Genomic DNA, 14,263 nt, shown 5'->3' with positions numbered 1-14,263 from the left:
TGATTTCTACTAAAGCCACTTCCCAATGGGCATCGTGATCTAATGGGATGGCCTGAGGTAATTTGGCCGTGTAACAGCACAACGTGTTGTGGGGAAACACCTCCATGGAACTGTCACTGGGTAAGGTTAAGTAAAATTGGTTTTGGTGACACATAATTCCAGAGTTCTGTGGCTGTCCGAGGGGTTACTGGACGTCAGAGGCGTGTCTCCGCCCAAAATGGGGTTCTGGTTGTGGTTGCAGTGGTGACTGGCACTGGCACTGGACACAAGGTTTCCGTGGTTCCCGTTCGAGGAGAATTTCAGGGAGGGATTGGGAAGCAGGTAACCGATGCAACTGCTCAATAAAATGGTCCACAATTGTTTGTCTCCTTGTTGCAAACACAAATTGGCAATGGCTGCCTCGATGACGCAATACACCACGAAGATTTGGCAGAAAAAGACGATTTGCGTTTTAGGCACACGTTCTCCACACCACACCCACAAGGGTTGTTTTTGTAAATCTTGCAGAGAAGAACTGAGTGAAGGAGTGGTCGACGTAGCTGCATCTGTGTGAAAGGGCATGATGGTCACTTCTTTTTATAGTCGATGACTTGCGAAGCGTCAATCCAAGAATCAAAACTGGGTGGATATCCATTCCAACGTACTTTGACTTCTTTGACACGTCGTTTGCCCACTTTACGGGTTCGGCGTTCGAGAATGCTTTGGATGTCGTACATGTCGTCTTCTTTTTTGGTGACACGTTGTAACTCGGGCAAATAAAACGTTCCTTTGAGCACTTCTCCGTTCATGTCTTCCAATTTATAGACGGCAGGATGACGACCATGCACTCGTCCAGTGGCACGAAACAATTCGGTCGTCCAGTTAGGTAAGTAACCTTTGTCGAAAGTGCGTTTGGTTTTGCCAATGCGCACCCAATCTCCTACGGTCAACTCTCCACTTTTCTTGGGGACAGCCCTCGTCGGGGACGTACCAAACAGGCGCTCAAACACCAACACTTCGTTCTCGGGAGTCACTTCTTGCGGGGCACGTCCGATGCTTCGATGGTAAGATTGGTTGTACGCTTGCACCAGGTGCGGTAAGATGTCGATGTAGTTCAGAGTGTGGTGATGAGTAAAATATTTCCGCATGCTTTCTTTCAAAGTGCGTTGAAAACGTTCCACGATGCTGACTTTGGTTTCTGGATTCTCGGCGGTAAAAAAATGAATGTCACGTTTCTTTAATTCTTTTTGGAAAGCTTGGTTCAGAAATTCGGTGCCTTTGTCCGTTTGCCATCGAAGAGGGTGACGACCGCTTTGTTTCAAAACCCGTTGCAGGGCTCGCACTAACTGGCTGCTGGATTTGGAAGTCAAGTGCACGACCCAGGCAAATTTGGAAAAGACGTCGATGACACAAAACAAATATTTGTAGCCACGATTGTAGCTGGCCAAATGAGAGACATCGGCTAAATAGGCTTGCCATTGATGATCGATGTATTCCACTCGGGTGCGACTTCTGGCAAACTTTCGACGAATAGGTTTGTGTAAAGTGTAGGTAGCTTGTTCTTGTAACCATCGTTGCACTTGAGGTAAGCGGAGACGTTTCAGTCGAGTTTTGGCAGCACGATACAATTTTTGAACTCCTGCGTAACCTGCAGGATGAGAGGAATCGTAGTAAATGCTGGCTAAGACTTTTTCCATTTTTTTTGTGTTTGTGTGTTAATAAGACACCCACTCTTGAAGGATGCTACTCTTTTTCTCTTGGGGTACTTTCTTGGATTGCAATGCTTTGCGTGTGCACCGGCAATAGGTGTTGAAGAGGAGGATGTCTGAGCGGGGGATATCGGTTCTTGTTTCACTTCTGTCTTCACTTCTGTCTTCACTTTCTTTTTCTCTTGTGATGAAGAAGGGGTGGCCATCATCTTTTTAATCCATCCAATTCTAGAGGTAGGTGGTGTTGTTAATTTGCGTACTTTTTCTGGTGGAGTTTGAAACCCTTCTTCTTCTTCTCCTTTTTCTGTCTTGGTCACTGGTACTGGTGGTACTGGTACTGGTGATGGTGCTGGACTTTTCATCAAGGTCTTAAAATTTTTCAGAGTGGGTAGAGCTGTTTCGTCTAAAGCTTTCTGGTGAAAGAGTTGCAGTCTTTGCAAGAGTTGACCGTACTTTTGTGATTTTTCTGTTTCGGACAAATCTTGGCGATCCATCAAGGACTGCAATTCGTGTTGTAACTGGGACATCTCGCTCATATTGGGATGGGGAGGTAAATGCGGGGTGCTTTGTTCTTGCCAACGATGGTATTCCATCCATCGTTTGTAAGGCACCAAAGCCAGTTTTCGTCCTTCCATGTGGTTGTCAGGGGTCGATTCTGAGATCTTGGGACTTCCGAGGGTCTTTTTATCTTGCTCTCACCAGTCCTCTCAACATGGTTCCCAAGACTCCTTTCAGCAAGGGACCTAACAAGAGGGGTAAAATGCCTCCACGTTGGACCAACATCTTCTTCTTTTGACGAATCGGAAATTTCTTTTGAACCATTTGGCGAAGAACGTGACGATGTTTGCCTAAGCATTGTTTCTGGTGTTTGGACAAAGGGATCGTGCCTTTCAAGACGTTCAAACAACATTCGCACACGGTATCGATGACCTCTTTGGAAGCTGATTTAATGAGTTTTTTTCGTAGGGGTGGAGAAGCTTTGGACAGGACAGATAACATGTCCCCATGTTTGACTAAACGTGGAGGCAGTCCTTTCCTTTTCTTTCCTTGGGGTTGTTTAGAGAGGGATGTTTTCTGGAGGGTGACATCTTCAGGAGCACCAAAACACTGATACCCTAGTTGGTCACACACCTTTTCTTATACTGGAACGCGTCGCCACTGATTGTCTTTACGTCGTATCAGTTTGAGGACAGGCATGACACGTCGTGCAGGGGTACGCAACGGACTAAATCGAGCCAGTTCTTGCTTGGACAAATCCAGTAAACTTTGTAACATGCCCGATCTTTCTTGGACTTTGATTTTGGGAGAAGGTACTTTGTGAGCAGCAGCCACTGCCACTAAATTGGAGGGTCCTGCCACTGGGGAAGTTCTTTTTGGGGTCATCAACGGAGATGTTCTTGGTGTGATCAACGTCTCCAAGTACTCTTCAGTTCTTGGTGTCATCAACGGAGAAGTGGATGAACGTGAGGCTGCCGGAGACGCAGTCACCGCCGTGGCAGGTCGTGGTTTGCTAGTGTAAGGTTGCGTCCTGGCCGAAGTGCTTCTCTTGCGACTAGTTTTCTTCTGTGGGCTTTTCTTTTTCTGGGGTCTTTTTCTCTGTTTCTTTTTCTGAGGGCTTCTTTTCTTTTTCCGGGGTGGTGTCTGGTAAGAGGAGGGTCCCGCCGCTGGAGAAGTTCTCCTTGGGGACCTGGTCTTTTTCTTCTTCTTGGAGCTTCGTTTGACTTTTTTCTTGGGGAGAAGTTTGGGGGCATTAGGATCCCATCTTAAGAGAGAGCGAATGATGACCCCTCCTAGAGTACCGCTCCCTCCAGGTTTCAAAATGATTTGTTTTTTGGTTTGAGTGTCGATACGGGGATCGGCCAGTTGGGTCAAAGCGACTTTGTTTCGATCAAAAAAGCGTTTGGTTCGATGAGGAATCTGAATGATTCCTTGAATTAATTGACGTGCCGTCACCGTGAACCATCGTAAGACTTCTTTGAGACTAGCTTCTAAGACACGAGCTCGTATTTGTGGATTTTTTTCTCGACTGATGCCATACAAGGCACGAATCAATTTGACGGGAAGATGCGATTGAAGGGACGTCATGTTCAAAATGTGTGTGAGACAGACGAAAAGGGTCTGAGGTTTTTATAGATTTTTTTATGTGGAGTGAAATTCCACGGAATCTGTTGGATTACATACGACATAAGCCGTGGCATGGATTCCTGTTTTTATGTTCTCTTTTTTTCGGAAGCAATACACGTACATTCTACCCAGACATCTTCGTTCTCCAGTAGGAAATCTAGAATACTGTAACCTACAGTTCAAACTTCGATTAGAAGTTTTCTCTTCCACTAAGCAGATTCCACGTAACATATGTTGGTAATCCTTTAACTCGTCTTCCTCAATGCGTTGCTCTAGGTGAATCTCGAAGTAACCAAAATGATGAACATTTCGTTCATTCACTAACTCACTAACAAGGTCTGACCACTGAAACAATTTCTGACGAATCAGTTCTCTTATACCATTCAGGTACCCGTGGTTAAAGATCTGGTGACGTAACGGATGCAACTGTTCTTTACGTTTGACTTGTATTTTCACCAGCTCTCGGTAAATGCGTTCTCTCAACTCCACAGGCAAAGCACGAATGTTCTCTTGTAAAGTATCCATGAATAGGTCAGTCCGTACAATTCACAATCTTCTCCTAGAGCAAAAGTAATCCACATAGTAAGTAATTTCTGACCACTGCCATTCGGGGCAACGTCCAAGAATCTCACTGAACTCTTTTGATGTAAACGGTCTAGAGTGATATAATAGGACGAATGCACACTTGACCCAAATAAATCTAACACACTGGTTGACTTTTTTCACTTTCCTCTTGTGAATTTCTCGGCACAAACGTTCTACAGTTACCCATTGAGATTTCCCTCTGGCAAACCCCTGCCAAACTTCCTTGTAAATCTTCTCTTGCAGTTCTTTAGGTAATGATTCAATATCGTTTTTGAAATCAAGTTTAAATACTGGTCTCGTTGATGTCCAACATTTGACTCCTAGCCAAACTGGTTTCTTCTTCGTCAACGACATGGTAAGTTACTTTAATGTCTCGGTCCCACTAAGGGTAAGTAATGACAATTCGGTGACCATCGAGCATGTTCTACGTAGGCCGAATCTTGCTGTTCCCAGTGGTGAAGTGACACGCCCCAACTGAAGCACTTGACTTTATCTCCTTCGCCCAAGTAGAAAAATCCGGCTCTGGCTAATTCTTCGGGGGTCGGGCCTCCCAGATACTTAGGCCATTTTCCTTTGAACGATTGAAGACGATTTTCAAAGTCGCAGTATTCCGACAAACGCACAGGAAACGAATATTCGTCTTTCACAGGTTCGTTTCGATGAGGATTGGGTGACATGAACAGGAGTTTGCTCAGAGCTGGATGACATCCGTAGGGGGGTAGACGTGAAGGTGAACATTCCTCTTTAAAACTAAACCCAGTAAAATGTCCAAGAGGACGAGAGGCATCGCTTTCGCATCCCTCAGGTTTGGCACGCACAGCATCCCTTTCCATGATAGGGGTAGTGAGAACAAAGTTCCCATGATGCTTTACGGCATCCCTAAGGTCACAACGTACAGCATCGTACCCATCGCAAGGCTCACAATCGGATTCCACTTCAGAAGCCCCCCACTTGAAGTGTACCTGTCTAAACTTGTTTTGTGTTTCTCTGAAAGTATTCATCTTGTTCGCTCGGTCTTGGTAGTCCCAATGAACTATCGATCTTGACCATAGCCCCTTTTTAAACTAGTCGCAATGCAGTCTAAAGCTTGTACATCTTTCCTTTTTTTTTGTTTTTTATGTCTTGTTTTGGAAGGTACCGTCTCTAAGGTACCGTCATCATTGTACAGTAATGTCATGGGTGGAAAGGCCATAGAAAGGTAAGGGCAGTGGGGAGACCATCGAGTATGTTCCAGAATAGCTGAATCTTTATAGATACATAGATCCATTCGTAACTTCAAGCCACAAGCGAAACACTGTACTTCGTATAACAATGCTGACTCAGGTCCCAAGTAGACAAACCCTGTTCTAGCTAAAACATGCGAAGAAGGTAATCCTTCCCTATCCGTTGGCCATTTCTGAAACGTGTCCAATCGACGGGCACAGTCACAATAGTCAGGTAAGAAGACTGGAAAATGGTAAGGTTTGAACTTGGAGTTCTCATCGGGTTTCTCACTCGATTCTTGCTGTGGCGAAGTCATCCTTCTAGTGAGTTGTTATCCGCTTACAACCAAAGTTTTATACCAACATGTCCATACGGTAAAGTGAAATGATTGGGCAGTCGCACTCGCTTCTGGTACACCATTTGATAGACTTTTTCCAAGGGTCGACTGACGATGTGGTGAGTGGGTAAACGTACAATCTTGTTCGGTTGATAGGTGGTCACTTTAAAGTGTTCATCCTCTCCGGATTACAAGGCTTCTTTCAATACCTCAAAGCTGACCACACGACTGGTGCGATAATTCAGAGTCAATCCTTTCACTTTGCACGTCCTGTGCACTTCTCCTTGTGGGTCCCGGTATTCGTAGCCGTAATTTTTTGGACCGCCACTGACGAAACTTAGAATCTTGTCGTCGGGATGCTCGTCTGTCCAGGCTCCTAAACGGTCTCCTTCGATGTCAGTGTGCTGTTGACTCGGGTGATGGATGTAAATGCAACTGTCCGTGTCAAAGTACAGGACGCGTTCCCCTAACAGTTCTAAAGCTTCGTACAATTTTAAGCGAGCATGAGCTGTCACGTAAGCCGCAATGATGACATTTCCAAAAGGGTCGTCTTGAAAAAAGTCCAGATCTTCTTCGTAATTGACCAAGATCAAATCCTCACGAACGACGTCCACGTGTTTCATGAATTTGGTTTCGTCGTGAATCATCTGAAAGTAGCGGAAAGGTTCGGTCAAATATTCCGTCTTGGGTAAACACGGACGTTGTGCCAGTTTTCCCCACAAGCAATTTAACATCACTTTGGCAAACGATCGCCTGCCTTCGTTTTTCTCGATGTGATCTAAAGTGATGCCTTCTTGTTCATAGCATTTCTCTTTGAATGTCTTTTCGTCTTCGGGAGTGTGACACCAGGAAGGATAGCCGCTGGCTTCTTGCTTCAGTTTCAAAAAGGCATCCATGTAGTCGGCGAAAATGCCTTTCTGCGTGGGGTCTCCCTTGTGGTATTGTTGTGTCTTGGGAAAGTGACAAATTTCGTACACTTCTAACAGTTGGCATCCCATGTCCAGAGCTTTGAACAATTCCACGCTGACCCACGTCCCCGTCAAGGCCCGTTCTTCCTGGGTGTGATGGCAAGGCTGGTCTTGATTGCACGTTTCGACACAAGTACGGCACAAAGGAAACATCAGTTTGCCAAGGCAATGGTGAGGTAACACGGGATGGTACAAGTCCGTGGGCGGCAAAACTTTACACTTGATCAGACCTTCGTATTGTCGAATGTTTTTCAGGTCGATGTGTTCCGTCAGCAATTGTGGGTGCCCTACAGGAAAGCGAAAATATTTGCACACGTAGGGATACAGCGAACACACGTCCAAGTATTTGATTTCTTCTTCTTTCTCTTCGTCGGCTTGGTACAGCAAACAGGTGGCATTGGTCCTTCCTCCGTACATCAGCTTGTAACTTTCCACGAGGCATTTTCAAACGGTGATCGTACTCGTGTTCCCACATTTCCACCACTTGGTATCCTTCCTGTTCTAACTTTAGGCGTCGCTGACAAGTGGCCTGGTACAAGTCTTCCATGGTTCGCTGTAAAAACTGATTTTTAGTGCTACGATCAGGGTAACAGACGGGACATCCATGAAATAAGCAACCGTTAAACTCGTACACGATCTTGGGGTTTTCTAAGTCCCAGCCATCGACCGAATACGTTCCGATTGTCTTTTCGCCTCCTCCGTTGCGGGCATGCTGAATCCATTTGTCTTCCTTGTCGCACAAGTAATGTAACCAACGTAGGGCTTTGACCGAGTATTGACGTTTGACATAGTTGGTCGATTGAGGGCTGATGACAGCCACGGTGTTTTCAGGCATGAATCTTTGTCTGTACACTAAGGAACACGCTTTGGCAATGGTGCAAGCTTATTTCAAAGGGTCGACCCCTCCGTGTTCCATGAACAGTTCTCGAAATTTTCCACAGCAACGTCGTAAAATGTCCACGTCGGAACGACAATACTTTGACGTTTCTTCCTGAAAGTCGAAAGGGTCCGAGGCGTGAGCCTGGTACCAAGCGTAGAAAGCTTCTCGTTGTTCGGTACGCATGTTGTCGGGGTCGTAATAGTGAGCCTCAGGTAAATGGGGTAGAACGGCGTGTTGATTGGCTTCCGTATTGAAAAAGTGTGGAAAGTACCCTTTAGTCATTTCTGTCATTCCAAACGTTTTAGGCATTCGGCTCAAAGGTATGGCCAAGTAACTCATCGAATCTTTAAACTGTACTTGTCCTACTTGCATGAAAATGATTTTGGCTCCGTTCAAAGTTACTTTAGGACGCTCGGTGCCTTGTTCCGTATAGTATCTCAAAAGAAACTGTCCATCGTATCCGGAGAAATTGTGAGCCATCACCGTGGCATGACGATGACAATCTCCGTAACGTTCGATGTCTTCTTGGCTCCACGTCTTGTCGATGGGGTCTAAAACCCATCGAGCGAAATCGGCTAGCGTGTTCGGTCCTCGAAAGATTTTTTCACGCCCTCCAGGAATTTTGCTGCAGTGAGGACAATGACTGAAGATATGTTCTTGAATACACTTCTCGCAAGCTCGATGAGCCACGCAGAAATTAGGAATGTGAATGCCAGTCTCTTGCATGCATTCGAAATCGAAAAAGATGAAATTGCCTTTCTTCTTGTGACCGTCCTCTTTCTCTGGTGGGGGTTGGTATTTTTGCATGTAACATTGATGTTCCAAGTCTACGATGTGGTGACAAATGTGACATTTTTTCTTTCCTGAACATACGTGTGCCTTGGCATTATTGGTACGTATGCCTTGTCCACACGTAGGGCACAATCTCAGCAGTTGACAAGCACATTTTTGCTGTGAACCTTGCGTCTTCAAATGTTGTTGGTAACAGGTAGGGCTGACAAACGTGCGCAGACATGTTGAACAAGGCACTGGTCCTTCGCTCAGACAGGGTGGAGAGGCCAAACATCCTGGGCATTTCGATCCACAATGTTTGTGTTGCTCTCGATTATTATAACCATGGTCACATTTCTCACAATAATAAACATATCCCAGGAATCCGGTGATACTGGTAATGGTATCGAAATTGTCATCGTGATAATAGACATGAATGTATTTTCCATCCTTAAAGTCTTTCCCTCGAAACAACAGAGGCCCGCGCACTTCTTGAGGGTACACTTTCAAGGTGTAGCGTGGAGCTAGGACATCTTGCAATTTTTGCATCTCAGGAATGCCACAGGGTGTTTCTTTGGACAGTCCGGCTTGTTGCAACAGGAGTTCTGCTTCATTTCGTTGTTTGGCTCGATTGGATCGTTGAATAGTTTTCCAGGCTCTTTTCCATTCTACCGTGTCGTTCTTGTTGGCATAGGTTCGTCCCACCACGATAGCCCTGGCTAAACACATCTGGTCTTGAGGGTTGTTAATTCGAACGAGACTTGTTTTGGTGTTGCGAAGGTCGTTCACCAATAACATCTTTTTGCGTCCAGTCCCTTGAGGAGGAGAGACGTGGGTCATGTCCAGTGTGGCTTTTCCATCGGTGATGTCAAACTGATCATTAGATTGTTGTACGTGTTGAATCTTGTCCATGACTTTGGAAGTGGTCAATTCTGCAGGGTGCTAAACTCGATCCAAACAGGGGATTTCAAACCGTCTTGTTGTATGGAAAGTCTCAAGCGATCGCCTTCTTTGGGTTGACATTGTCGCTTGAGTGTGGTGAGCAAAGAATCCCACACTCCGGTGATGAACCCTTCTGCTTTCTCTAACCGTACTTCAGCCTTGAAATCTTTAAACTTCACCGTGTATTTGTAAGCCGTGGTTCTAAATTTTCTAGAGGAGCGCTTTTCCGTCTCTCGAATGGAATAGTATTTTTCAGGGTTGACTAAGGGTGGCGAACTTTGTTTAGAGGGTTTGGATTCTGGTTCACTCATGTCCTCTTCAAAATCACTGGCATGAATTTGTGCCAAGACTTCAGCTCTGGTACGAGGAGATAGATCACGTTTCTGCATCTTACTTTCTTCTTCTTTCTTCTCAAATGAATTGGATCGTTTCATCTTGAGTGCAAAACGTCAAATGACTCAAGTTTAAACACCATAGACTAATTTATAGTCATGGCAGACCAGCGTATATAAAAAGGTTGTGTGTCTTGTCCTTTCGCTATTCATTTCACTCTCAAACCGAGCACAACGATGGAAGAGACTACCCAGATCGAACGTTTCATCAGAGCTTTGCGAGGGGTCATTAGAAAATTCTCTTCAGACCAGCCGACGGACTACTCTCCTTCCTTTCGAGATAAAAGTCAAGATACTTGCTATATCTGTCAGAAGAAAGGGCATTGGTCTTCAGAGTGTCCAGACCATCAAAAAGAAAAAAAGGGGCTAGAAAAGACAAAAGTCAAGATACCTGTTATTATTGTCAAGAAAAAGGACATTGGTCTCCAGATTGCCCAAAAAAGAAACAAGAGGAGTCAGAAGAAAAGAGGGATTTTTCAGAAGAAGAGAGGGATTCTTCAGAGGAAGAAAGCAGCCAGGTAAAGAAAAAGAAACAGGAGAAGAAAAGAAGAAGGAAAGAAAGTGAGGAGGAAGCGGAGGAAAAAACTGTGAAGGTGAAGAAATTTAAAAAACAGAGAGACTAAACAATGAGACAGAAGGAGTGTAAGAACTTTTTAAAGTGCTCTGTTGTGAATTGTGAATTGGATTGTAACTATTGATAAAAGAATACATTAATTATATAAGGTAAGTGTCTTTGGGTTCTGATTTTAAAATAAGAACGTACACTCACGCACTCATATGAAAGTACTATAGGGGTAAAACGTTTTTTTTTTTTTGAGTTACTGGCAATTGAAATTGTATTTCTTTTCGAGAGACGTGGGTGGCCCTGTAAAGGGCCTTTTGGGTTTTTTTTTTTTGGTGTAGGGGTGAGTTTAAGCAATCAACTTTAACTGTCTTAAGCCTTTGCCACGGCCGAGGCCTACTTCTGGACTGCGTAATGTTGATGATGATGATGATTTGGTTGAAATCACTAAGGGTGGTACGGTAGGCTTAGTCACAGGGTTGACCTGTTTAGCTCGGGAAGGTCGTATTCTCTTTGGTCGTAATAAAGAAGTCTGATACATTTGTTTCAGACTTCTTAACTCCGCTAAAATGTCCAACAGTACCGTGACCGTTTGATTTTCACCCTCTTGTTTCTTTGCTGCTACTTCTTCTTGTTGTTGTTTTTTTCTTACCTCTTCTTCTTGATGCTGCTGTTGCTGTAGGAGAAAAGCTTGTTCCGCTTCCTTTTGTCGTTGTATAAATTTCTCCAATTCTTCTTTCTGTCTCTGTCTAAAATTCTCCACTTGCGGTAATGAAGAAGGTAACGAAGGTTCCGGAACAAATTCTTGCGAGGTAAGAAAATCCACAAAATCCCAATTTACCTCTTCTGAAAGTAAGTCCGGGTTCCTTTGGGTGGTCTCCACTGCTGGTGCACCCCAATGAATCGTTTTCTGAGTTTCCGTCATCTTGAATCACTGTCTCGCATCGATTGACTACACACAGGCGCAAGCGAATCTATATAGGCCACGTGACGTCACAGACTGTTCTCTTCGGATTGGATGCGGGCTGACTGAATTTTGTAACGCGTGTTTGGATTGGTGAATGAACTCAATCCGTTTCAATCCTTCCTCTACCTATAAATAAGCGCAGTTCACTGCATTGATTCACCTGTTCTCGTCGCCTCAAGATGTGGACCACAGTTGAATCATCCACCCTTGTGTCTTCAATGATGTTTAGGACGGACATGCTAATGTATGTCCGATCCAAGTGGACCGTTGTCCACAGGACAGACACCAGTGAGGCGCAGCCTAAGGACAAGAAGAAGACCAATGCGGTGCCCTTTATGTTAATGGATACATTAACATAAACCCAAAGGCCCTTTTCAGGGCCACTCATAGGTCTCGAAAAGAGATTGACTTTCGATTGACAACCCTTTTTTAAAATTTTTTTAAAAAAAATCCCATGTTAAATTCCCCTTGTCCCTAGACAAGCCCAAACTCTATTCCCCATGTTCAATTCCCCTTGTCCCTAGACAGACCCAAACTCTATTCCCCATGTTAATTTCCCTTGTCGCGAGACAGACCCACACTATAGTTCCATGTTAAATTCCCCTTGTCGCTAGAGTGACCCAACAATTTTCCCCATCTTAATTTCCCTTGTCGCTAGACAGACCCACGATTTATTCCCATGTTAATTTCCCTTGTCGCTAGAGTGACCCATGGTTTTTCCCATGTTAAATTTCCATTGTCGCTAGAGTGACCCATGGGGGTCTGTAATGCTAATTCCCATTGTCGCTAGGGTGACCCCCTTCACTACTACCGAGGCAGCAAACCAAATCTGGCATGGGCGAGTATCTAGCCTGCTAAACCTGGAATACGAACCTAACGCCCTACCAACTGAGGAACTGGGGCACAATTTTAAAATATGTAACTGCACCTAAGACTTGATAAGATATGTAAACAGAGTCATAACCATCCATGCTGAAAAGTACCGGCATTAAATATGTTTCTTCTGCTTATAATGGGAATTAATACACACATATATAAAGGTTATCCAATTAGCGTTATATTCCGTACACAAAAGACCTGAAAATAATTTACTTACAAAAGTCCGTTGAAGAGACAAAATAAAAACACAAGCAAAAACACGATGTCATTTAACAATGAAATTTGGATATTAAAATAATAGTATTTTATGATGTCAAAGGAGCCTGTTGTAATAAAGATATTTAATAGCAAATATCTTCAAAAATAGTCAAGATAGATTGGGACATTAAACTGAATATTAGCCTCGTCTGTATCCGTCAGCACAGTCGAGCCACTAATATGAATGGTCATACCTGGCAGTCTACCCTCCTTGGTTGTGATCAGTGACATGATGTAGTAGGTTATTATTAAAAAACATATTGATGATGTGAACACGATTTTGAGAATTTTATGCAGTGATTGAAGGAAATAGGTGCTAAGGGAGTTTATTTAGCTGTGAAAAGAGGGATGAATCATATTTAATTAATTCAATACAAGCTACTAAATAGATTGAACTTTCGTGACTTTAAAACTATCAAAACAGCCCTCTGATTTGTTCTTCAATTTCATACCTTTCAGACGAAACATGGATTGGAGCAACTGATTTGGTATATGATGGTGAATATATTTGGATGAAGAGTAAAACTCCAGTAAGAATTGCGCATTGGTCTCCTGGGCAACCGGATAACGCAGGGACAAATGAGGACTGTATTGAGATCTTGGCAGATGGGACATGGAATGATCGACCGTGCTCTGAGCTTAAACGATACATTTGTGAGGCATCTGTCGATTTATAGAATAAACCTTATAAATACATAAAGGTTTTGTACATAAGACAAAACAGTGAAAACGTGTTTTTGCTATTTAAGCATGCTCATGGCAATATGTAAAAAAATAACATTTATCATTTATCTATCTTTCTCCCTCTCTCTATCTGACGCTGAAAAAAAATTACGTTTGAAAACTGTTCTTCTGCACCTCGGGAAAAATTTCATGTGCAGTTTGTTTCAACAATATTCTAAATTGATAAATATATAAGGTGATAACGAATTAACAATTCTATGGCACCGGTCGACTATCTCGATGAATGCACGCGGCTATTAAAATGAAGAAAGAACAAAAGTAAGGAGTTTGTAACATAATAGAAACCGATATATATATATATATATATATATATATATATATATATATATATATATATATATATATATATATATATATATATATTTATTTATTTATACAATTGATTCTCTCACGCTCTCAACATACGATTGATCCTATCACTCTACACAAACATTCACAAATTGAAAAACGAAAATATGATTCATGTAATCTTACGTATGGAAGGTGAGATTCAAATAACCACATGGACTGTAAATACGTTTCAAATAATATTAAGCAATGTAAGAGAGATTCACATAATCTGACGTATGGAATACGATTAAGATTCAAATAATCTCAAGGAATTCAAATATGTTTCAAATAATATTATGCGCTGTAAGTGAGATTCACATAATACCCTATATTATGCAATGTAAGTGAGATTTCACATAATCTTTAATAATACAAATACAATTCAAAAAAATCTCATGTAATTGAAAATGTACTCAATTGAAACATCAATTGGAACAAGCATATGACTCTCGACACTTGTACAGTCGTATGATTCATAAACTGATGAACCACAGTTTCATCTAATCCTTTGGTTGGCCCACACTTTTATCGGCCGCTCACCCCCTTCACATATCCACTACATGTACAGACATACGTATACAAGTACGTACCGACATTATACAGCACCCTTGTATTGGCTACGTCTACATTTTT

General features: G+C 43.0%; 1 protein-coding gene across 1 annotated transcript in view; it reads left to right on the top strand.

Moving 5' to 3' along the window:
• LOC149782154 (asialoglycoprotein receptor 2-like) overlaps positions 1–13,233 on the top strand; it is a 31,308-nt gene extending 18,075 nt beyond the window's left edge. Inside the window, exon 4 of the mRNA XM_089935071.1 lies at positions 13,016–13,233. Within this exon, the coding sequence (XP_089791197.1) occupies positions 13,016–13,233 (218 nt within the window). The remainder of the gene's footprint in view (positions 1–13,015) is intronic.
• Positions 13,234–14,263: the final 1,030 nt, after the last annotated feature.

This window comes from Sinohyriopsis cumingii, chromosome 15, assembly GCF_028554795.1.
Source record: "Sinohyriopsis cumingii isolate HCF-2022 chromosome 15, ASM2855479v2, whole genome shotgun sequence".
Taxonomy (NCBI): domain Eukaryota; kingdom Metazoa; phylum Mollusca; class Bivalvia; order Unionida; family Unionidae; genus Sinohyriopsis; species Sinohyriopsis cumingii.
Note: the sequence above shows the minus strand (reverse complement) of the source record. Positions and strands in the feature narration are given on the sequence as shown.